General features: G+C 45.6%; 1 protein-coding gene across 2 annotated transcripts in view; it reads right to left on the bottom strand.

Moving 5' to 3' along the window:
• The window catches only part of LOC139538537 (unconventional myosin-X-like), a 192,071-nt gene that overhangs the window by 17,117 nt on the left and 150,540 nt on the right, over positions 1-24,414 (bottom strand). The window contains exons 26-33 of one of the 2 annotated variants that reach the window (XR_011667754.1): positions 23,834-23,929; positions 21,352-21,445; positions 20,984-21,182; positions 19,284-19,466; positions 15,359-15,516; positions 11,962-12,085; positions 9,556-9,853; positions 3,774-3,826 (exon numbers count right to left, since the gene is read on the bottom strand). Coding sequence is in view for 1 of the 2 variants with exons in the window: in XM_071340690.1 (XP_071196791.1) it covers positions 3,619-3,826; positions 9,556-9,853; positions 11,962-12,085; positions 15,359-15,516; positions 19,284-19,466; positions 20,984-21,182; positions 21,352-21,445; positions 23,834-23,929 (1,360 nt within the window). In the remaining variant the exon portion in view is untranslated. Of the gene's footprint in view, positions 1-3,618; positions 3,827-9,555; positions 9,854-11,961; positions 12,086-15,358; positions 15,517-19,283; positions 19,467-20,983; positions 21,183-21,351; positions 21,446-23,833; positions 23,930-24,414 lie in introns of both variants that reach the window. The other variant, XM_071340690.1, reaches the window with a different exon arrangement.

Here is a 24,414-nt window from a genome sequence, read left to right as displayed (position 1 = left end):
CATATTTTTTTTACCTCTCCAGCGGTGGTGTGTGAGCTGATGTAAAACCTTAGACTGTTTAGATGTGGGACAGAGCATCGTATGTAGAAGACACCCCATAGAGGGATATAGAGCATCGTATGTAGAGGACACCCCATAGAGGGATATAGAGCATCGTATGTAGAGGACACCCCATAGAGGGACATTGAGCATCGTATGTAGAGGACACCCCATAGAGGGATATAGAGGACACCCCATAGAGGGACATAGAGGGACATTGAGCATCGTATGTAGAGGACACCCCATAGAGGGACATTGAGCATCGTATGTAGAGGACACCCCATAGAGGGACATTGAGCATCGTATGTAGAGGACACCCCATAGAGGGACATAGAGGGACATTGAGCATCGTATGTAGAGGACACCCCATAGAGGGACATTGAGCATCGTATGTAGAGGACACCCCATAGAGGGACATTGAGCATCGTATGTAGAGGACACCCCATAGAGGGACATTTTTATTTATTTTTTATTTATTTATTTATTTAACCTTTATTTAACCAGGTAGGCAAATTGAGAACACGTTCTCATTTACAATTGCGACCTGGCCAAGATAAAGCAAAGCAGTTCGACACATACAACAACACATAGTTACACATGGAGTAAAACAAACATATAGTCAATGATACAGTGAAAAAAAATAAGTCTATATACAATGTGAGCAAGTGAGGTGAGATAAGGGAGGTGAAGGCAAACAAATATATGTATAAATAAATAAAAATATAAAAAGGCCATGGTGGCGAAGTAAATACAACACAGCAAGTAAAATAAAAACTAAAAACACTGGGATGGTTGGTTTGCAGTGGAAGAAAGCGCAAAGTAGAGACAGAAATAATGGGGTGCAAAGGAGCAAAATAAATAAATAAATACAGTAGGTAAAGAGGTAGTTGTTTGGGCTAAATTATAGATGGGCTATGTACAGGTGCAGTAATCTATGAGCTGCTCTGACAGCTGGTGCTTAAAGCTAGTGAGGGAGATAAGTGTTTCCAGTTTCAGAGATTTTTGTAGTTCGTTCCAGTCATTGGCAGCAGAGAACTGGAAGGAGAGGCGGCCAAAGGAAGAATTGGTTTTGGGGGTGACCAGAGAGATAAACCTGCTGGAGCGCGTGCTACAGGTAGGTGTTGCTATGGTGACCAGCGAGCTGAGATAAGGGGGGACTTTACCTAGCAGGGTCTTGTAGATGACCTGGAACCAGTGGGTTTGGCGACGAGTATGAAGCGAGGGCCAGCCAACGAGAGTGTACAGGTCGCAGTGGTGGGTAGTATATGGGGCTTTGGTGACAAAACGGATGGCACTGTGATAGACTGCATCCAATTTATTGAGTAGGGTTTTGGAGGCTATTTTGTAAATGACATCACCGAAGTCGAGGATTGGTAGGATGGTCAGTTTTACAAGGGTATGTTTGGCAGCATGAGTGAAGGATGCTTTGTTGCGGAATAGGAAGCCAATTCTAGATTTAACTTTGGATTGGAGATGTTTGATGTGAGTCTGGAAGGAGAGTTTACAGTCTAACCAGACACCTAGGTATTTGTAGTTGTCCACATATTCTAAGTCAGAGCCGTCCAGAGTAGTGATGTTGGACAGGCGGGCAGGTGCAGGCAGCGATCGGTTGAAGAGCATGCATTTAGTTTTACTTGTATTTAAGAGCAATTGGAGGCCACGGAAGGAGAGTTGTATGGCATTGAAGCTCGCCTGGAGGGTTGTTAACACAGTGTCAAAAGAAGGGCCAGAAGTATACAGAATAGTGTCGTCTGCGTAGAGGTGGATCAGAGAATCACCAGCAGCAAGAGCGACATCATTGATGTATACAGAGAAGAGAGTCGGTCCAAGAATTGAACCCTGTGGCACCCCCATGGAGACTGCCAGAGGCCCGGACAACAGACCCTCCGATTTGACACACTGAACTCGATCAGAGAAGTAGTTGGTGAACCAGGCGAGGCAATCATTAGAGAAACCAAGGCTGTCGAGTCTGCCGATGAGGATGTGGTGATTGACAGAGTCAAAAGCCTTGGCCAGGTCAATGAATACGGCTGCACAGTATTGTTTCCTATCGATGGCGGTTAAGATATCGTTTATGACCTTGAGCGTGGCTGAGGTGCACCCATGACCAGCTCTGAAACCAGATTGCATAGCGGAGAAGGTATGGTGGGATTCGAAATGGTCGGTAATCTGTTTGTTGACTTGGCTTTCGAAGACCTTAGAAAGGCAGGGTAGGATAGATATAGGTCTGTAGCTGTTAGGGTCAAGAGTGTCCCCCCCTTTGAAGAGGGGGATAACCGCAGCTGCTTTCCAATCTTTGGGAATCTCAGACGACACGAAAGAGAGGTTGAAAAGGCTAGTAATAGGGGTGGCAACAATTTCAGCAGATAGTTTTAGAAAGAAAGGGTCCAGATTATCTAGCCCGGCTGATTTGTAAGGGTCCAGATTTTGCAGCTCTTTTAGAACATCAGCTGACTGTATTTGGGAGAAAGAGAAATGGGGAAGGCTTGGGCGAGTAGCAGAGGGGAGGGCAGTGCTGTTGTCCGGGGTAGGGGTAGCCAGGTGGAAAGCATGGCCAGCCGTAGAAAAATGCTTATTGAAATTCTCAATTATAGTGGACATTGAGCATCGTATGTAGAGGACACCCCATAGAGGGACATTGAGCATCGTATGTAGAGGACACCCCATAGAGGGATATAGAGGACACCCCATAGAGGGACATAGAGGACACCCCATAGAGGGACATAGAGGACACCCCATAGAGGGATATAGAGCATTGTATGTAGAGGACACCCCATACACACCTGTTAATTGGAATGCATTCCAGGTGACAACCTCATGAAGCTGGTTGAGAGAATGCCAAGCGTTTGCAAAGCTGTCATCACGGCAAAGGGTGGAGTCTTTGAAGAATCTAACACTTTTCTTTGGTTACTACTTGATTCCATAAGTGTTGTTTTGTCTTTACTATTATTCTACAATGTAGAAAATAGTACAAATAAAGAAAAACCCTTGAATGAGTAGGTGTGTCCAATATTTTGGCTGGTACTGTGTACGTTGTCTTAAGGTGGAAGGTGTTACAGGCTTTGTTCTTTTCATTTATTTTTCGAGGTTGGACGTTAGCACGTAGGACGCACCGATTGGTGTCACCTCGTTAGTCTGTATGTTCCACCTGTGCTGGTTTGTCACCTCGTTAGTGGGAAGGGGTTTCACCTGTCCTGGCCCAGGTGTTATTTAAGAGTGTCTGGCCCAGTGCTCCAGTTGTCTTGATAGATGTGGAGGGTTAACTTTAGTTGGCTCTCACTATTTTGGTTTCTAGACAATCTGATTTCCCTGGTTTCGTTTTGCTCCACTTTTAGGTTTGGTGTGGGTTTGAATTTAATTTGCCTATTCTTGGGCAAATGTAGTGGGTCTCATGGTGGGTGTCTTTTAGGTCCCGGTTGTTGTTGCTAGTCAACTTCCAGTGGACCCCCCCATGAGTGTCTTTCAGAACCCCTCCTAAAACTCCACCTGTTTGGTTGTTGTTCAATTACAGTTTTTTTAGTTCCCTCTTCTGTCGGAGCGACAATTTTTGGTTTTCTTGCTGGGGAACGTAACACTAACCTCTCCAGCGGTGGTGTGGGAGTTGATGGAGATCTTGCAGGATCCACCTCCGTGGCAGTAGACCGTAGTAGTCATTTCCTGCCGGGTCAGTAAGGCTACGATCTCCTCCTGAGACGGAACATAGTCCCTGACCTTGGTCCTCTTCAGAGACTCACCTATGAAATGGGCAAACATGTCCACCTCTGTTCCAGGAAACTGCTCCTTCACCCTGGAGACAACAAACAGAGGGTTACTGAGGATGAGCAAATTAACATTACCGATGTCTTACTGTCCAGTTTACTCATCCATACAAATCAATCACAGAAAATATGTCTATTTGTATTAGAAGCTATAGGGAGGGAACACTTTCTGCTTGTGGCTCAAAGCTGAAGTGGTAATTAAAGGGACCATGTGCAAATAAAAACCCAATTTCAGAGTGTGAACTGTTTCCACCAGAGTTAGCTAAACACAGCAAATTTTCATCCACACTCCCTAACTAAATACACAGCAGTATAGTAGGATAACCGATTAAAATACAACAAATGCAGGATTGATCCACACTTTGACCTCCATGGAGCAGGATTTAAAGTCACTAGTGCTTTAATTAAAAAAAGTAGAGAGGAGGGAATTCCATTTCCTGATGCCTGAGGTGGAGAACGCTGACTGTTCCCGCGTTGAGGAATGACAGTGTCCTCTAGCTTGTGGAGGTCCGGCTGACTCCTCTGTGTTGTTCAGAGCTTAATATGACAAAATCTTTCAGATTATTAAGCTCTGAACAAAACAGAGGTGGGGCTACAACATTATTGATGATCTTAGAAACTAGACAGACATCTGAGAAAAAGGAAGTTGTCCAAATTGAACAGATTGTACTTGGTGAGAATATCCCAGTGACAGTATTGGATGTGATTTCCTGTCCAGGATCTTAAGTACTTGTTTACATAGAGATCGAAAGGGTTTAACTGATGTTTAAGTGGCTTGAGACCAGCTGCCGATACAATAGGACAGGTGACAGAAAATCATTGAATGTAAATTAATCTTGGCTGTCTCTGTAGAGAGAGTTCCTGACATAAATCTGTATAAGAAGACTATGCTGTATATTTTGTATGTGTTTTTACAGTTCAAAGTAGGGTCTAGGATAATGCCCAGATATTTAAGTAAACAGCTACCATTTTTCCCCACATTGAGGGTGAGGCGGTAGTGGTTGACACTTTCGACAATGATACCGTTAGTTTGCTTGCCACTTCATCAGCATTTTGTCCATGTGTATAAATAACTGCATCATCCACGGCCTGGTAGAGACTAAATAACAAAGGGCCCAGGATTGACCCCTGTGGTACTCCCATAGTGTGGTCCCTTGGCGATGGTAGGTCACATTGCATCCGGTCAGCCAGATATGATTTGATTAAGACTCAATCCATTTTAAAACAGTTGATGAGATGTTGAAGTTGGACCGCTTGGAGACTAGGACATTGTGGTTAACAGCGTCAAAGGATTTTCTGAAGGAGAACTGCACCTACAACATCCCCTTTGTCCAGCTTGGCCTCGTTCATCTCTAGGAGACGGTAACATACCCTCTCTGTTGAGTGGTTCACCCTAAACCCAAACTGCATTGGTCATCTCTAGGAGATGGTAACATACTGTCTCTGTTGAGTGGTTCACCCTAAACCCAAACCGGCCTCGTTCACCTCTCGGAGATTGTAACATACTGCCTCTGTTGAGTGGTTCACCCTAAACCCAAACCGGCCTCGTTCACCTCTAGGAGATGGTAACATACTGCCTCTGTTGAGTGGTTCACCCTAAATCCAAACTGCATTGGGTGAAGAAAGCTGCTCATATTCAGCTGTTCCATTAACACTTTCTCTGCAGGAAGATACTGATTGGTCTGTAGTTGCTCACATCAAGATGACAGGGAGGCTGCTGATTGGTCTGCAGTTGACAGACAGGATATGAGTTTATGCACCATTCATTTGTCGTCACTAGGTTAAAAACCGGGTGACAGTTTGTTGCAAGTCGGGTCTCTGATGGTAAATTGTTGGCCCAACTCAAACTGAACCAATAGAAAGTGGTGGCGATGACAGAGTTTTGTCTTGGAGACCTTCCATCTACCTTCAGTGGTAGGTCACCATTCTTGACGTGGCCTTTTCTAGTCAGTTTATCAATGTTTTTCCATATGAGCTTGATGCTGCCGTTGACATTCTGCTTACTACGAGCTATAGGGAGGGAACACATTCTGCCTTCTACGTGCTATAGGGAGGGAACACATTCTGCTTTCTAGAAGCTATAGGGAGGGAACACATTCTGCTTACTACGAGCTATAGGGAGGGAACACATTCTGCTTACTACGAGCTATAGGGGGGGGAACACATTCTGCTTACTACTAGCTATAGGGAGGCAACACATTCTGCTACTACGAGCTATAGGGAGGGAACACATTCTGCTACTACGAGCTATAGGGAGGGAACATATTCTGCTTACTACGAGCTATAGGGAGGGAACACATTCTGCTACTACAAGCTGTAGGGAGGGAACACATTCTGCTTACTACAAGCTATAGGGAGGGAACACATTCTGCTACTACGAGCTATAGGGAGGGAACACATTCTGCTTACTACGAGCTATAAGGAAGAAACACATTCTGCTACTACAAGCTATAGGGAGGGAACACATTCTGCTACTACGAGCTATAGGGAGGGAACACATTCTGCTGACTAGAAGCTATAGGGAGGGAACACATTCTGCTGACAAGAAGCTATAGGGAGGGAACACATTCTGCTTACTACGAGCTATAGGGAGGGAACACATTCTGCTTACTACAAGCTATAGGGAGGGAACACATTCTGCTGACTACAAGCTATAGGGAGGGAACACATTCTGCTGACTAGAAGCTATAGGGAGGGAACACATTCTGCTACTACAAGCTATAGGGAGGGAACACATTCTGCTGACTAGAAGCTATAGGGAGGGAACACATTCTGCTACTACAAGCTATAGGGAGGGAACAAATTCTGCTTACTACAAGCTATAGGGAGGGAACACATTCTGCTACTACGAGCTATAGGGAGGGAACACATTCTGCTTACTACAAGCTATAGGGAGGGAACACATTCTGCTACTACAAGCTATAGGGAGGGAACACATTCTGCTACTACAAGCTATAGGGAGGGAACACATTCTGCTACTACAAGCTATAGGGAGGGAACACATTCTGCTACTACAAGCTATAGGGAGGGAACACATTCTGCTACTACGAGCTATAGGGAGGGAACACATTCTGCTTACTACAAGCTATAGGGAGGGAACACATTCTGCTTACTACGAGCTATAGGGAGGGAACACATTCTGCTTACTACGAGCTGTAGGGAGGGAACACATTCTGCTACTACAAGCTATAGGGAGGGAACACATTCTGCTACTACAAGCTATAGGGAGGGAACACATTCTGCTACTACGAGCTATAGGGAGGGAACACATTCTGCTTACTACAAGCTATAGGGAGGGAACACATTCTGCTTACTACGAGCTATAGGGAGGGAACACATTCTGCTTACTACGAGCTGTAGGGAGGGAACACATTCTGCTTACTAGAAGCTATAGGGAGGGAACACATTCTGCTTACTAGAAGCTATAGGGAGGGAACACATTCTGCTACTACAAGCTATAGGGAGGGGAACACATTCTGCTGGTGGCTCAGCATCTTTCAAAGCCCTCAGCAAAGGAGTGGTGTGCCCATTGGTTTGTAGAGTTATGGAGCCATATTCCCTTAGTTCCCATGTGCATTATAATATTACAAGTAAACCCAGGATATTTTAATGGATCTGGGCAGAATACCTGGAATATGTCCAACATAAAAGGGTTCAATCTATGAATTTGACCCCTCACATTATTACATGTTAACTTATCAACAGTGTATTTCGATGGGCACCTCCGGGGTCCGGCCCTCGTGGCCCTCGGTCCGCTCCAGGGGCTCTGTCCGTCCCGGCGCTACCACACCAGATTCAACTAGCCACTTAACTAGCAAACTGGTGCGTTCTGGTGTCGGGGTGGATCGTTATGTGGAGTAGCCGGGGGTCTCAGGGGCATTGTTGCACACTATTGAATAACGTTGTATTTGATGAAATAAGATAATGAAAATAAAACACACAAAAGGAAATGTACACCACTGTTTACTAGCTATAGGAATCTATTTAATAAATGTAAACCACTGTTTACTAGCTATAGGAATCTATTTAATACATGTAAACCACTGTACTAGCTATAGGAATCTATTTAATACATGTAAACCACTGTTTACTAGCTATAGGAATCTATTTAATACATGTAAACCACTGTGTACTAGCTATAGGAATCTATTTAATAAATGTAAACCACTGTGTACTAGCTATAGGAATCTATTTAATAAATGTAAACCACTGTGTACTAGCTATAGGAATCTATTTAATAAATGTAAACCACTGTTTACTAGCTATAGGAATCTATTTAATACATGTAAACCACTGTGTACTAGCTATAGGAATCTATTTAATAAATGTAAACCACTGTTTACTAGCTATAGGAATCTATTTAATATATGTAAACCACTGTGTACTAGCTATAGGAATCTATTTAATACATGTAAACCACTGATTACTAGCTATAGGAATCTATTTAATAAATGTAAACCACTGTGTACTAGCTATAGGAATCTATTTAATATATGTAAACCACTGATTACTAGCTATAGGAATCTATTTAATAAATGTAAACCACTGTGTACTAGCTATAGGAATCTATTTAATAAATGTAAACCACTGTGTACTAGCTATAGGAATCTATTTAATAAATGTAAACCACTGTGTACTAGCTATAGGAATCTATTTAATAAATGTAAACCACTGTGTACTAGCTATATAAATCTATTTAATAAATGTAAACCACCGTGTACTAGCTATAGGAATCTATTTAATAGCAATGTTTGACTAATTGTTATTATTATTTATGATTGGTCTGCTCTTCTCCCAGGGTGGTGGGGGGGGGGGGGGGGGTCTTTTCTCTCCCCTTTAAGATGGAACTGGAGGTAAATAAAGTACCCTTTAAGGTGGAACTGGAGGTAAATAAAGTACCCTTTAAGATGGAACTGGAGGTAAATAAAGTACCCTTTAAGGTGGAACTGGAGGTAAATAAAGTACCCTTTAAGATGGAACTGGAGGTAAATAAAGTACCCTTTAAGGTGGAACTGGAGGTAAATAAAGAACCCTTTAAGGTGGAACTGGAGGTAAATAAAGTACCCTTTAAGGTGGAACTGGAGGTAAATAAAGTACCCTTTAAGGTGGAACTGGCAGTAAATAAAGTACCCTTTAAGGTGGAACTGGAGGTAAATAAAGTACCCTTTAAGGTGGAACTGGAGGTAAATAAAGTACCCTTTAAGGTGGAACTGGCAGTAAATAAAGTACCCTTTAAGGTGGAACTGGAGGTAAATAAAGTACCCTTTAAGGTGGAACTGGAGGTAAATAAAGTACCCTTTAAGGTGGAACTGGAGGTAAATAAAGTACCCTTTAAGGTGGAACTGGAGGTAAATAAAGTACCCTTTAAGATGGAACTGGAGGTAAATAAAGTACCCTTTAAGGTGGAACTGGAGGTAAATAAAGAACCCTTTAAGATGGAACTGGAGGTAAATAAAGTACCCTTTAAGGTGGAACTGGAGGTAAATAAAGTACCCTTTAAGGTGGAACTGGCAGTAAATAAAGTACCCTTTAAGGTGGAACTGGAGGTAAATAAAGTACCCTTTAAGGTGGAACTGGAGGTAAATAAAGTACCCTTTAAGGTGGAACTGGCAGTAAATAAAGTACCCTTTAAGGTGGAACTGGAGGTAAATAAAGTACCCTTTAAGGTGGAACTGGAGGTAAATAAAGTACCCTTTAAGGTGGAACTGGAGGTAAATAAAGTACCCTTTAAAGGTGGAACTGGAGGTAAATAAAGTACCCTTTAAGATGGAACTTGAGGTAGCGCAGGATGCCCCGGCTGGGCAGGAAGGTACAGCTCATACAGGAGAGGAGGTGCCAGTGGGCGTGATTGGCCGAGCTGTTGGGCTGAGGCACGTGATTGGTCTGCTTGATGAGCTGACAGTAGACCTCGTCTCGGAGCAGGCGTAGGTCCTGGCAGGTCTGGAGGATGCCCTGGATGATAGGCACGGTGTCAGACACAGCCTCCATCTCCTGCAGAGAGTTGAAGATCTTCACTGCCTCATCCTGCAGGCTGGCATAGCCATTCTCCTTATGGACTGTGGAAGAGGAGGAGAGAGAGAGAAACAGAAAGAGAGAGACTTGATTAACAAAAGCATGGTGAGAGACAGCCACGGGGCTTCATACATTTCATTTCTGTCAACCAGAATGAATGGTAAAACTGTACGGTTGTAGAAGAAGTCCTTGGAGGTTTAGAGAGGTTGTAGAAGAAGTCCTTGGAGGATGAAAGAGGTTGTAGAAGAAGTCCTTGGAGGGTTAGAGAGGTTGTAGAAGAAGTCCTTGGAGGGTTAGAGAGGTTGTAGAAGAAGTCCTTGGACGGTTAGAGAGGTTGTAGAAGAAGTCCTTGGATGGTTAGAGAGGTTGTAGAAGAAGTCCTTGGAGGGTTAAAGAGGTAGTAGAAGAAGTCCTTAGAGGGTTAGAGAGGTTGTAGAAGAAGTCCTTGGAGGGTTAGAGAGGTTGTAGAAGAAGTCCTTGGAGGGTTAGAGAGGTTGTAGAAGAAGTCCTTGGAGGGTTAAAGAGGTTGTAGAAGAAGTCCTTGGAGGGTTAGAGAGGTAGTAGAAGAAGTCCTTGGAGGGTTAGAGAGGTAGTAGAAGAAGTCCTTGGAGGGTTAAAGAGGTAGTAGAAGAAGTCCTTGGAGGGTTAAAGAGGTTGTAGAAGAAGTCCTTGGAGGGTTAGAGAGGTTGTAGAAGAAGTCCTTGGAGGATGAAAGAGGTTGTAGAAGAAGTCCTTGGAGGGTTAGAGAGGTTGTAGAAGAAGTCCTTGGAGGGTTAGAGAGGTTGTAGAAGAAGTCCTTGGACGGTTAGAGAGGTTGTAGAAGAAGTCCTTGGAGGGTTAAAGAGGTAGTAGAAGAAGTCCTTGGAGGGTTAAAGAGGTAGTAGAAGAAGTCCTTGGAGGGTTAGAGAGATTGTAGAAGAAGTCCTTGGAGGGTTAGAGAGGTTGTAGAAGAAGTCCTTGGAGGGTTAGAGAGGTTGTAGAAGAAGTCCTTGGAGGGTTAGAGAGGTTGTAGAAGAAGTCCTTGGAGGGTTAAAGAGGGAGTAGAAGAAGTCCTTGGAGGGTTAGAGAGGTAGTAGAAGAAGTCCTTGGAGGGTTAGAGAGGTAGTAGAAGAAGTCCTTGGCGGGTTAGAGAGGTAGTAGAAGAAGTCCTTGGAGGGTTAGAGAGGTAGTAGAAGAAGTCCTTGGAGGGTTAAAGAGGTTGTAGAAGAAGTCCTTGGAGGATTAAAGAGGTTGTAGAAGAAGTCCTTGGAGGGTTAGAGAGGTTGTAGAAGAAGTCCTTGGAGGGTTAGAGAGGTTGTAGAAGAAGTCCTTGGAGGGTTAAAGAGGTTGTAGAAGAAGTCCTTGGAGGGTTAGAGAGGTAGTAGAAGAAGTCCTTGGAGGGTTAGAGAGGTAGTAGAAGAAGTCCTTGGAGGGTTAAAGAGGTTGTAGAAGAAGTCCTTGGAGGGTTAGAGAGGTAGTAGAAGAAGTCCTTGGAGGGTTAGAGGTAGTAGAAGAAGTCCTTGGAGGGTTAAAGAGGTAGTAGAAGAAGTCCTTGGAGGGTTAAACAGGTAGTAGAAGAAGTCCTTGGAGGGTTAAAGAGGTAGTAGAAGAAGTCCTTGGAGGGTTAGAGAGATTGTAGAAGAAGTCCTTGGAGGGTTAGAGAGGTAGTAGAAGAAGTCCTTGGAGGGTTAGAGAGGTTGTAGAAGAAGTCCTTGGAGGGTTAGAGAGGTTGTAGAAGAAGTCCTTGGAGGGTTAGAGAGGTTGTAGAAGAAGTCCTTGGAGGGTTAGAGAGGTTGTAGAAGAAGTCCTTGGCGGGTTAGAGAGGTAGTAGAAGAAGTCCTTGGCGGGTTAGAGAGGTAGTAGAAGAAGTCCTTGGAGGGTTAGAGAGGTAGTAGAAGAAGTCCTTGGAGGGTTAAAGAGGTTGTAGAAGAAGTCCTTGGAGGGTTAGAGAGGTTGTAGAAGAAGTCCTTGGCGGGTTAGAGAGGTAGTAGAAGAAATCCTTGGAGGGTTAAAGAGGTTGTAGAAGAAGTCATTGGAGGGTTAAAGAGGTTGTAGAATAAGTCCTTGGAGGGTTAAAGAGGTTGTAGAAGAAGTCCTTGGAGGGTTAGAGAGGTAGTAGAAGAAGTCCTTGGAGGGTTAGAGAGGTTGTTGGGTTAAAACAGTAACAACTCACGGTGGATGTTGACCTCCCCGTAAGGCAGAGGCAGCAGCGGGGCGTGGAGGGGGTGCTGGGTATATCTGAGGATAGGGTTCCTCCAGTACATCTGTTCCACAGCCTCCATGTTCAGACTGCTCTCCTGGGGGGGGGGGGCGGGGGGGGGGGGACACACACAGAGGTTAGGGGTCAGAGGTCAACACTAGTCTGTTTGTAGTCTGAATCAAAACATGAATACAGCCATCAGTTCGCTTGAACAGGCCAATCTGTTTGTGTGGTCTTGCCAACTCCTGTGGACCATAGCAACACTATGGGGGGGTGGGACCATAATTCATTATACTATGGGGGGTGGGACCATAATTCATTATACTTAGGGGGGTGGGGCCATAATTCATTATACTTAGGGGGGGGTGGGACCATAAATCATTATACTATGGGGGGGTGGGACCATAAATCATTATACTATGGGGGGTGGGACCATAATTCATTATACCATGGGGGGGTGGGACCATAAATCATTATACTATGGGGGGTGGGACCATAATTCATTATACTATGGGGGGGTGGGACCATAAATCATTATACTATGGGGGGTGGGACCATAAATCATTATACTTAAGGGGGGTGGGACCATAATTCATTATACTATGGGGGGTGGGACCATAATTCATTATACTATGGGGGGGGTGGGACCATAATTCATTATACTTGGGGGGGGTGGGACCATAATTCATTATACTATGGGGGGTGGGACCATAAATCATTATACTTAAGGGGGGTGGGACCATAATTCATTATACTATGGGGGGGTGGGACCATAATTCATTATACTATGGGGGGTGCTTACAGTGCATTCGGAAAGTATTCAGACCCCTTGACCTTTTCCACATTTTGTTACGTTACAGCCTTATTCTAAAATGGATTATATTGTTTTTTTTTGCTCATCAATCTACCCACAATACCCCATAATGACAAATAAAAAACAGAAGTATTCAGACCCTTTACTCTGTACTTTGTTGAAGCACCTTTGGTAGCGATTACAGCATTGAGTCTTCTTGGGTATGACGCTACAAGCTTGGCACACCTGTATTTGGGGAGTTTCTCCCATTCTTCTCTGCAGATCCTCTAATGTTCTGTCAGGTTGGATGGGGAGCGTCGCTGCACAGCTATTTTCAGGTCTCTCCAGAGATGTTCGATCGGGTTCAAGTCTGGGCTCTGGTTGGGCCACTCAAGGACATTCAGAAATGTGTCCCGAAGCCACTCCTGGGCTGTCTTGACTGTGTGTTTAGGGTCGTTGTCCTGTTGGAAGGTGAACCTTCGCCCCAGTCTGATGTCCTGAGTGCTCTGGAGCAGGTTTTCATCAAGGATCTCTGTACTTTGCTCTGTTCATCCTTCCCATGATCCTGACTAGTCTCCCAGTCCCTGCCGCTGAAAAACATCCCCACAGCATGGTGCTGCCACCACCATGCTTCACCGTAGGGATGGTGCCAGGTTTCCTCCAGACGTGACGCTTGGCATTCAGGCCAAAGAGTTAAATCTTGGTTTCATCAGACCAGAGCGGTCTGTTATGTGTCTTTTACTGAGAAGTGGCTTCCATCTGGCCACTCTACCATAAAGGCCTGATTGGTAGAGTGCTGCAGAGATGGTTGTCCTTCTGGAAGGTTCTCCCATCTCCACAGAGGAACTCTGGAGCTCTGTCAGACTGTCCATCGGGTTCTTGATCACCTCCCTGACCAAGGCCCTTCTCCCGATTGTTCAGTTTTGCCGGTCTGCCAGCTCTAGGAAGAGTCTTGGTGGTTCCAAACTTCTTCCATTTAAGAATGATGGAGGCCACTGTGTTCTTGGGGACCTTCAATGCTGCAGAAATGTTTTGTTACCCTTCCCCAGATCTCTGCCTCAACACAATCCTGTCTCGGAGCTCTACAGACAATTCCTTCGACCTCATGGCTTGGTTTTTGCTCTGACATACACTGTCATCTGGGGGACCTTATATAGACAGGTGTGTGCCTTTCTAAATCATGTCCAATCAATTGAATCTACCACAGATGGACTCCAATCAAGTTGTAGAAACATGTCAAGGATGATCAATGGAGACATGATGCACCTGAACTCAATTTCAAGTCTCATAGCAAAGGGTCTGAATAACTTATGTAAAAAAGGTATTTGTTTAAAAAAAAAAAATACATTTGCAAACATTTCTAAAAACCTGTTTTGTCATTATGGAGTATTGTGTGTAGATTGATATATTTTTTAAATGTATTAATACATTTTAGAATAAGGCTTAACAACATAACAAAATGTGGAAAAAGTCAAGGGGTCTGTATACTTTCCAAATGCACTGTATCTTTGTGCTGTTAAACACTTGTACACGTAATGAAAGCTCCCCCTAAGACACCCACAGTGGGATCACGGCCAGGGTCACCGTTGTCCAGCGCCCCTGGAGAAATTTGGGTCAAGTGCCTTGCTCAAGGGCAGAGCAACAGGTTTCCACCTTGTGGCCCAACGCTCTAAACTCGAGGCTCCCCCCCCCCCGCTCCCGCTGAGTTGGCAAGACATCATCTGGGACCAGACTAGCATCTCAAGTCATGAGACAATATTCAAGTCAACACTCCGTATGACAATCAAAAACCAGAAACGTCTGGAACACTACAGTGGTACAGTTTAGTACCTCACTACACTAGAGTGGACAGGCCCAGTTTCCTAGACTGGTCTCAGACCCGGACAAATGTAACTAGACTGGTCTCAGACCTGGACAAATGTAACTAGACTGGTCTCAGACCCGGACAAATGTAACTAGACTGGTCTCAGACCTGGACAAATGTAACTAGACTGGTCTCAGACCCGGACAAATGTAACTAGACTGGTCTCAGACCCGGACAAATGTAACTAGACTGGTCTCAGACCTGGACAAATGTAACTAGACTGGTCTCAGACCTGGACAAATGTAACTAGACTGGTCTCAGACCCGGACAAATGTAACTAGACTGGTCTCAGACCTGGACAAATGTAACTAGACTGGTCTCAGACCCGGACAAATGTAACTAGACTGGTCTCAGACCTGGACAAATGTAACTAGACTGGTCTCAGACCCGGACAAATGTAACTAGACTGGTCTCAGACCCGGACAAATGTAACTAGACTGGTCTCAGACCTGGACAAATGTAACTAGACTGGTCTCAGATCTGGACAAATGTAACTAGACTGGTCTCAGATCTGGACAAATGTAACTAGACTGGTCTCAGACCTGTTTGTGCTGTCTTGCCAAACACGCATCAATGACATAGAAGTTGGCAAGACAACACAAAACAGATCTGGAACCAGGCTAAAATGCAAATGTATCATTTAAAATGACCATGTCAGTATGAAGGCTGGCGATTGGTTGACTGGCAGTATGAAGGTTGTTGATTGGCTGTACCTTGATGTCCCTGATGAGTTGCTGTGTGGGTGTCTCTATGGGAGCCTTGCTGTCGACAGCCCCCTGTATGGCCGACGCCCAGCGCATAGCCTCGTTCACTAGTTTGGTGTAGAGGTGGTACGAGTGTTTACGTCCGTGGACGACGATGCTCCAGTAACCTAGTGGGGGAGTTGGGGGGGGGGGGCATAGTATAGTGATTCAAGGAGCATTGACATAGTACGATAGCAAATCAATCTCAGGTGTGATTACGACAGAGTATTATTGTATGGTCGACAGACACACATTAATTTTTACCATGACTGACTGAAATGCATTAGCCTGGTCCCAGATGTATTTTCTGCTGTCTTGCCAACACTTATGGTCTTTGTCACTAATAGGAACTGTCAAGACGGCACAAACAGATCTGGGACCAGGCTAGAAATGCAACGCGGAGCACAGGCCACTACTCTCCCAGTCTGCATCCCAAATGGCACCCTATTCCCTATATAGGACACTTGCAGTACCTGGCTCCACTCCTATTCCCCAGGCGCTCTCTTTTGATGACTTCTGTAACCGTAATAGCCTTGGCTTCATGCATGTTAACATTAGAAGCCTCCTCCCTAAGTTTGTTTTGTTCACTGCTTTAGCACACTCTGCCAACCCGGATGTTTTAGCCGTGTCTGAATCCTGGCTTAGAAAGACCACCAAAAACTCAGATATTTTCATCCCCAATTACAAGATTTTCAGACAAGATAGAACGGCCAAAGGGGGCGGTGTTGCAATCTACTGCAAAGACTGCCTGCAGAGTTCTGTCTTACTATCCAGGTCTGTTCCCAAACAATTTGAACTTCTACTTTTAAAAATCCACCTCTCTAAAAACAAGTCTCTCACCGTTGCCGCCTGCTATAGACCACCCTCTGCCCCCAGCTGTGCTCTGGACACTATATGTGAACTGATTGCCCCCCATCTATCTTCAGAGTTCGTGCTGCTAGGCGACCTAAATTTGAACATGCTCAAAACCCCAGCCACCCTACAATCTAAGCTTGATGCCCTCAATCTCACACAAATTATCAATGAACCTACCAGGTACCACCCCAATTCCGTAAACTCGGGTACCCTCATAGATATCATCCTAACAAACTTGCCCTCCAAATACACCTCTGCTGTTTTCAACCAAGATCTCAGCGATCACTGCCTCATTGCCTGTATCCGTAATGGGTCAGCGGTCAAACGACCTCCACTCATCACTGTCAAACGCTCCCTGAAACACTTCAGCGAGCAGGCCTTTCTAATCGACCTGGCCGGGGTATCCTGGAAGGATATCGATCTCATCCCGTCAGTAGAGGATGCCTGGTCATTTTTTAAAAATGCCTTCCTCACCATCTTGAATAAGCATGCCCCATTCAAGAAATTTAGAACCAGGAACAGATATAGCCCTTGGTTCTCTCCTGACCTGACTGCCCTTAACCAACAGAAAAACATCCTATGGCGTTCTGCATTAGCATCGAACAGCCCCCGTGATATGCAACTTTTCAGGGAAGCCAGAAACCAATATACACAGGCAGTTAGAACAGCCAAGGCTAGCTTTTTCAAGCAGAAATTTGCTTCCTGCAACACAAATTCAAAAAAGTTCTGGGACACCGTAAAGTCCATGGAGAATAAGAACACCTCCTCCCAGCTTCCAACCGCTCTGAAGATAGGAAACACTGTCACCACCGACAAATCCACTATAATTGAGAATTTCAATAAGCATTTTTCCACGGCTGGCCATGCTTTCCATCTGGCTGCCCCTACCCCGGACAACAGCACTGCCCTCCCCTCTGCTACTCGCCCAAGCTTCCCCCATTTCTCTTTCTCCCAAATACAGTCAGCTGATGTCCTAAATGAGCTGCAAAATCTGGACCCTTACAAATCAGCCGGGCTAGATAATCTGGACCCTTTCTTTCTAAAACTATCTGCTGAAATTGTTGCCACCCCTATTACTAGCCTCTTCAACCTCTCTTTCGTGTCGTCCGAGATCCCCAAAGATTGGAAAGCAGCTGCGGTTATCCCCCTCTTCAAAGGGGGGGACACCCTTGACCCTAACTGCTACAGACCTATATCTATCCTACCCTGCCTTTCTAAGGTCTTCGAAAGCCAAGTCAACAAACAGATTACCGACCATTTCGAATCCCACCACACCTTCTCCGCTATGCAATCTGGTTTCAGAGCTGGTCATGGGTGCACCTCAGCCACGCTCAAGGTCATAAACGACATCGTAACCGCCATCGATAGGAAACAATACTGTGCAGCCGTATTCATTGACCTGGCCAAGGCTTTTGACTCTGTCAATCACCACATCCTCATTGGCAGACTCGACAGCCTTGGTTTCTCTAATGATTGCCTCGCCTGGTTCACCAACTACTTCTCTGATCGAGTTCAGTGTGTCAAATCGGAGGGTCTGTTGTCCGGGCCTCTGGCAGTCTCTATGGGGGTGCCACAGGGTTCAATTCTTGGACCGACTCTCTTCTCTGTATACATCAATGATGTCGCTCTTGCTGCTGGTGATTCTCTGATCCACCTCTACGCAGACGACACTATTCTGTATACTTCTGGCCCTTCTTTTGACACTGTGTTAACAACTCTCCAGGCGAGCTTCAATGCCATACAACTCTCCTTCCGTGGCCTCCAACTGCTCTTAAATACAAGTAAAACCAAATGCATGCTCTTCAACCGATCGCTGCCTGCCCCTGCCCGCCTGTCCAACATCACTACTTTGGACGGTTCTGACTTAGAATATGTGGACAACTACAAATACCTAGGTGTCTGGTTAGACTGTAAACTCTCCTTCCAGACTCACATCAAACATCTCCAATCCAAAGTCAAATCTAGAATTGGCTTCCTATTCCGCAACAAAGCATCCTTTACTCATGCTGCCAAACATACCCTTGTAAAACTGACCATCCTACCAATCCTCGACTTCGGTGATGTCATTTACAAAATAGCCTCCAAAACCCTACTCAATAAATTGGATGCAGTCTATCACAGTGCCATCCGTTTTGTCACCAAAGCCCCATATACTACCCACCACTGCGACCTGTACACTCTCGTTGGCTGGCCCTCGCTTCATACTCGTCGCCAAACCCACTGGTTCCAGGTCATCTACAAGACCCTGCTAGGTAAAGTCCCCCCTTATCTCTGCTCGCTGGTCACCATAGCAGCACCTATCTGTAGCACGCGCTCCAGCAGGTATATCTCTCTAGTCACCCCCAAAACCAATTCTTCCTTTGGACGCCTCTCCTTCCAGTTCTCTGCTGCCAATGACTGGAACGAACTACAAAAATCTCTGAAATTGGAAACACCTATCTCCCTCACTAGCTTTAAGCACCAGCTGTCAGAGCAGCTCATAGATTACTGCACCTGTACATAACCCATCTACAATTTAGCCCAAACAACTACCTCTTTACCTACTGTATTTATTTTATTAATTTATTTTGCTCCTTTGCACCCCATTATTTTCTGTCTCTACTTTGCACTTTCTTCCGCTGCAAACCAACCATTCCAGGGTTTTTTTTTAGTTTTATTTTACTTGCTGTGTTGTGTTCAGTTCACCTCCATGGCCTTTTATATTTTTATTTATTTATTTTATTTATTTATACATATATTTGTTTGCCTTCACCTCCCTTATCTCACCTCACTTGCTCACATTGTATATAGACTTATTTTTTTTTCACTGTATTATTGACTATATGTTTGTTTTACTCCATGTGTAACTATGTGTTGTTGTATGTGTCGAACTGCTTTGCTTTATCTTGGCCAGGTCGCAATTGTAAATGAGAACGTGTTCTCAATTTGCCTACCTGGTTAAATAAAGGTTAAAAAAAAAAAAAAAAAAACTTCTTTTGAGCAGAGCCCTATTGGCACTATGAAGGGAAAAGGGTGCCACGTTCTCAGTCTCTACCCCTACCTGTGTCCTTGTAGACCTTCTCGTCGGGCTGGACCACAGAGCAGAGACTGTTGAGGACCAGGGTCCCCAGCTTGGACACACTGCGCTCTGAAGACTTGTAGTAGTCCAGAGAGTTAGAGGTTAAGACAAACCACCTCTTCTTCAGTTTCAGACTCTTAGCCCTCATCTCCTTGTGAAGCCAACCTGGGAAGAGAGAGAGAAGGAAATTAAGGTCCAGTACTGAGAACAGACAAAATATATCAAAAATATAAAATACATATCAAAATATAAAAAATATCAGTTGTTAAATGTTCATGATGGTTCCAAAAATATATACAGTACCAGTCAAAAGTTTGGAAACACCTACTCATTCCAGGGTTTTTCTTTATTTTGACTATTTTGTACATTATAGAATAATAGTGAAGATATCGAAACTATGAAATAACACATATGGAATCATGTAGTTACCAAAAAACTGTTAAACAAATCAAAATATATTTTAGATTTCAGATTATTCAAAGTAGACACCCTTTGCCTTGATAGCTTTGCATACTCTTGGCATTCTCTCAACCAGCTTCATGAGGTAGTCACCTGGAATGCTTTTCAAAAGTCTTGAAGGAGTTCCCACATGTGCTGAGCACTTGTTGGCTGCTTTTTCTTTAGTCTGCGGTCCAACTCATCCCAAACGGGTTGAGGCCAGGTGATTGTTGAGGTCAGGTCATCTGACGCAGCACTCCATCACTCTCCTTCTTGGTCAAATAGCCCTTAGAGACTTTAGGTGTGTTTTGGGTCATTGTCCTGTTGAAAAACGAATGAGTCCCACGAAGCACAAACCAGATGGGATGGCGTATCACTGCAGAATGCTGTGGTAGCCATGCTGGTTAAGTGTTCCTTGAATTCTAAATAAATCACAGTGTCACCAGCAAAGCACCCTCACACCTCCTCCTCCATGCTTCACGGTGGGAACCACACATGCGGAGATCATCCGTTCACCTACTCCGCGTCTCACAAAGACACGGCGGTTGGAACCAAAAATCTCAGATTTGAACTCATCAGACCAAAGGACAGATTGCCACCAGTCTAATGTCCATTGCTCGTGTTTCTTGGCCCAAGCAAGTCTCTTCTTCTTATTGGTGTCCTTTAGTAGTGGTTTCTTTGCAGCAATTCGACCATGAAGGCCTGATTCACGCAGTCTCCTCTGAACAGTTGATGTTGCGATGTGTCTGTTACTTGAACTCTGTGAAGCATTTATTTGGGCTGCAATCTGAGGTAAAGTTAATTGCTGATTTCTGAGGCTGGTAACTCTAATGAACTTTTAGAGCTCTGCAACAGAGGTAACTCTGGGTCTTCCTTTCCAATCTGAGGATGGTAACTCTAATGAACTTATCCTCTGCAACAGAGGTAACTCTGGGTCTTCCATTCCTGTGATGGTTCTCATGAGAGACAGTTTGATGGTTTTTGCAACTGCACTTGAAGAAACTTACAAAGTTCTTTACATTTTCCAGATTGACTGACCTTCATGTCTTAAAGTAATGATGGACTGTTGTTTCTCTTTGCTTATTTGAGCTGTTCTTGCCATAATATGGACTTGGTCTTTTACCAAATAGAGCTATCTTCTGTATACCACCCGACCTTGTCACAACACAACTGATTGGCTCAAACGCATAAAAAAAGGAATGAAATTCGACAAATTAACTTTGACGTACAAGTACGTCACTAACCTCTGACGAGGAAGTCCTGTCCGTCTATCCTGGCGTCTCCTTTGGGTTTCTGCAGCAGGCCGATCCAGTGGTGCATCTCTTCAGGCATCTCAGTGTTGCAGTGGATCACACGGTTAGCGGTGATGATGACAAACGAGTTGGGTCTGTCAGGGTTGTCTGACGCGCACACAGAGTCGATCAGTCCAACATCCACAGTTCCCTGGGGTGAAATGTGAAGTTAAGAACATTGTCATACCGTCAGTCAACATGAACACCGCAAGGCTGTAACTCCTAGAGATGGAATATCGTCAGTCAACATGAACACCGCAAGGCTGTAACTCCTAGAGATGGGTAGAATGATAGACGTGATGGAGGAGGTTAGTACTGACCACAGCGTTCTTGGGGTTGGCCTGCTCATGGTTCATCTCCATCAGCTGGTCTGGACTGGCACTGTGGACACGACTCAGCATGTTGAACCAGCCACTGGAGGGAGAGAGAGGTAAGGATTCCACAGAGCAATACACTGGTGGACCACTAGGGTTATACCATAGGTCATATCATAACAGCTGTTGCTAACAGACCCGTCTAGTCTGCTGTTGCCAACAGACCCGTCTAGTCTGCTGTTGCCAACAGACCCGTCTAGTCTGCTGTTGCCAACAGACCCGTCTAGTCTGCTGTTGCCAACAGACCCGTCTAGTCTGCTGTTGCCAACAGACCCGTCTAGTCTGCTGTTGCTAACAGACCCGTCTAGTCAGGAGCTAGAGGTCTAGAGTCTGGACAGAAGAGGGCTAGACCCTGGACAGAAGAGGGCTAGACCCTGGACAGAAGAGGGCTAGAGTCTGGACAGAAGAGGGCTAGACCCTGGACAGAAGAGGGCTAGAGTCTGGACAGAAGAGGGCTAGAGTCTGGACAGAAGAGGGCTAGACCCTGGACAGAAGAGGGCTAGACCCTGGACAGAAGAGGGCTAGAGTCTGGACAGAAGAGGGCTAGAGTCTGGACAGAAGAGGGCTAGACCCTGGACAGAAAAGGGCTAGACCCTGGACAGAAAAGGGCTAGACCCTGGACAGAAAAGGGCTAGACCCTGGACAGAAGAGGGCTAGACCCTGGACAGAAGAGGGCTAGACCCTGGACAGAAGAGGGCTAGACCCTGGACAGAAGAGGGCTAGACCCTGGACAGAAGAGGTCTAGACCCTGGACAGAAGAGGGCTAGACCCTGGACAGAAGAGGGCTAGACCCTGGACAGAAGAGGGCTAGAGTCTGGACAGAAGAGGTCTAGAGTCTGGACAGAAGAGGTCTAGAGTCTGGACAGAAGAGGTCTAGAGTCTGGACAGAAGAGGGCTAGACCCTGGACAGAAGAGGGCTAGACCCTGGACAGAAGAGGGCTAGACCCTGGACAGAAGAGGGCTAGACCCTGGACAGAAGAGGTCTAGACCCTGGACAGAAGAGGTCTAGACCCTGGACAGAAGAGGTCTAGACCCTGGACAGAAGAGGTCTAGACCCTGGACAGAAGAGGTCTAGACCCTGGACAGAAGAGGTCTAGAGTCTGGACAGAAGAGGTCTAGAGTCTGGACAGAAGAGGTCTAGAGTCTGGACAGAAGAGGTCTAGAGTCTGGACAGAAGAGGTCTAGAGTCTGGACAGAAGAGGTCTAGAGTCTGGACAGAAGAGGTCTAGAGTCTGGACAGAAGGGGTCTAGACCCTGGACAGAAGAGGTCTAGACCCTGGACAGAAGAGGTCTAGACCCTGGACAGAAGAGGTCTAGACCCTGGACAGAAGAGGTCTAGACCCTGGACAGAAGAGGTCTAGACCCTGGACAGAAGAGGTCTAGACCCTGGACAGAAGAGGTCTAGACCCTGGACAGAAGAGGTCTAGACCCTGGACAGAAGAGGTCTAGACCCTGGACAGAAGAGGTCTAGACCCTGGACAGAAGAGGTCTAGACCCTGGACAGAAGAGGTCTAGAGTCTGGACAGAAGAGGGCTAGACCCTGGACAGAAGAGGGCTAGACCCTGGACAGAAGAGGGCTAGACCCTGGACAGAAGAGGGCTAGACCCTGGACAGAAGAGGGCTAGACCCTGGACAGAAGAGGTCTAGACCCTGGACAGAAGAGGTCTAGACCCTGGACAGAAGAGGTCTAGACCCTGGACAGAAGAGGTCTAGACCCTGGACAGAAGAGGTCTAGACCCTGGACAGAAGAGGTCTAGACCCTGGACAGAAGAGGTCTAGACCCTGGACAGAAGAGGTCTAGAGTCTGGACAGAAGAGGTCTAGAGTCTGGACAGAAGAGGTCTAGAGTCTGGACAGAAGAGGTCTAGAGTCTGGACAGAAGAGGTCTAGAGTCTGGACAGAAGAGGTCTAGAGTCTGGACAGAAGGGGTCTAGAGTCTGGACAGAAGGGGTCTAGACCCTGGACAGAAGAGGTCTAGACCCTGGACAGAAGAGGTCTAGACCCTGGACAGAAGAGGTCTAGACCCTGGACAGAAGAGGTCTAGACCCTGGACAGAAGAGGTCTAGACCCTGGACAGAAGAGGTCTAGACCCTGGACAGAAGAGGTCTAGACCCTGGACAGAAGAGGTCTAGACCCTGGACAGAAGAGGTCTAGAGTCTGGACAGAAGAGGTCTAGAGTCTGGACAGAAGAGGTCTAGAGTCTGGACAGAAGAGGTCTAGAGTCTGGACAGAAGAGGTCTAGAGTCTGGACAGAAGAGGTCTAGAGTCTGGACAGAAGAGGTCTAGAGTCTGGAGAGAAGAGGTCTAGAGTCTGGACAGAATAGAGCTAGAGTCTGGACAGAATAGAGCTAGAGTCTGGATAGAATAGAGCTAGAGTCTGGACAGAAGAGAGCTAGTCTGGACAGAAGAGGATTAGAGTCTGAACATACCTGGCGTCTTCAGGAGTCTCTGCATAGATGTGGTAGGTTCTCTCTTCAGTCACGATGTTCAAAGCATTCTCCTTGGCATGGTTATCTACTATGTCCCTGTAGACAACAGGATAGGACCCCACAGGTTAGAGACAGGTTATCTACTATGTCCCTGTAGACAACAGGATAGGACCCCACAGGTTAGAGACAGGTTATCTACTATGTCCCTGTAGACAGCAGGATAGGACACCACAGGTTAGAGACAGGTTATCTACTATGTCCCTGTAGACAGCAGGATAGGACACCACAGGTTAGAGACAGGTTATCTACTATGTCCCTGGAGACAGCAGGATAGGACACCACAGGTTAGAGACAGGTTATCCACTATGTCCCTGTAGACAACAGGATAGGACACCACAGGTTAGAGACAGGTTATCCACTATGTCCCTGTAGACAGCAGGATAGGACACCACAGGTTAGAGACAGGTTATCTACTATGTCCCTGTAGACAGCAGGATAGGATACCACAGGTTAGAGACAGGTTATCTACTATGTCCCTGTAGACAGCAGGATAGGACACCACAGGTTAGAGACAGGTTATC

Source organism: Salvelinus alpinus, chromosome 14, assembly GCF_045679555.1.
Source record: "Salvelinus alpinus chromosome 14, SLU_Salpinus.1, whole genome shotgun sequence".
In the NCBI taxonomy this organism is placed as follows: domain Eukaryota; kingdom Metazoa; phylum Chordata; class Actinopteri; order Salmoniformes; family Salmonidae; genus Salvelinus; species Salvelinus alpinus.
Note: the sequence above shows the minus strand (reverse complement) of the source record. Positions and strands in the feature narration are given on the sequence as shown.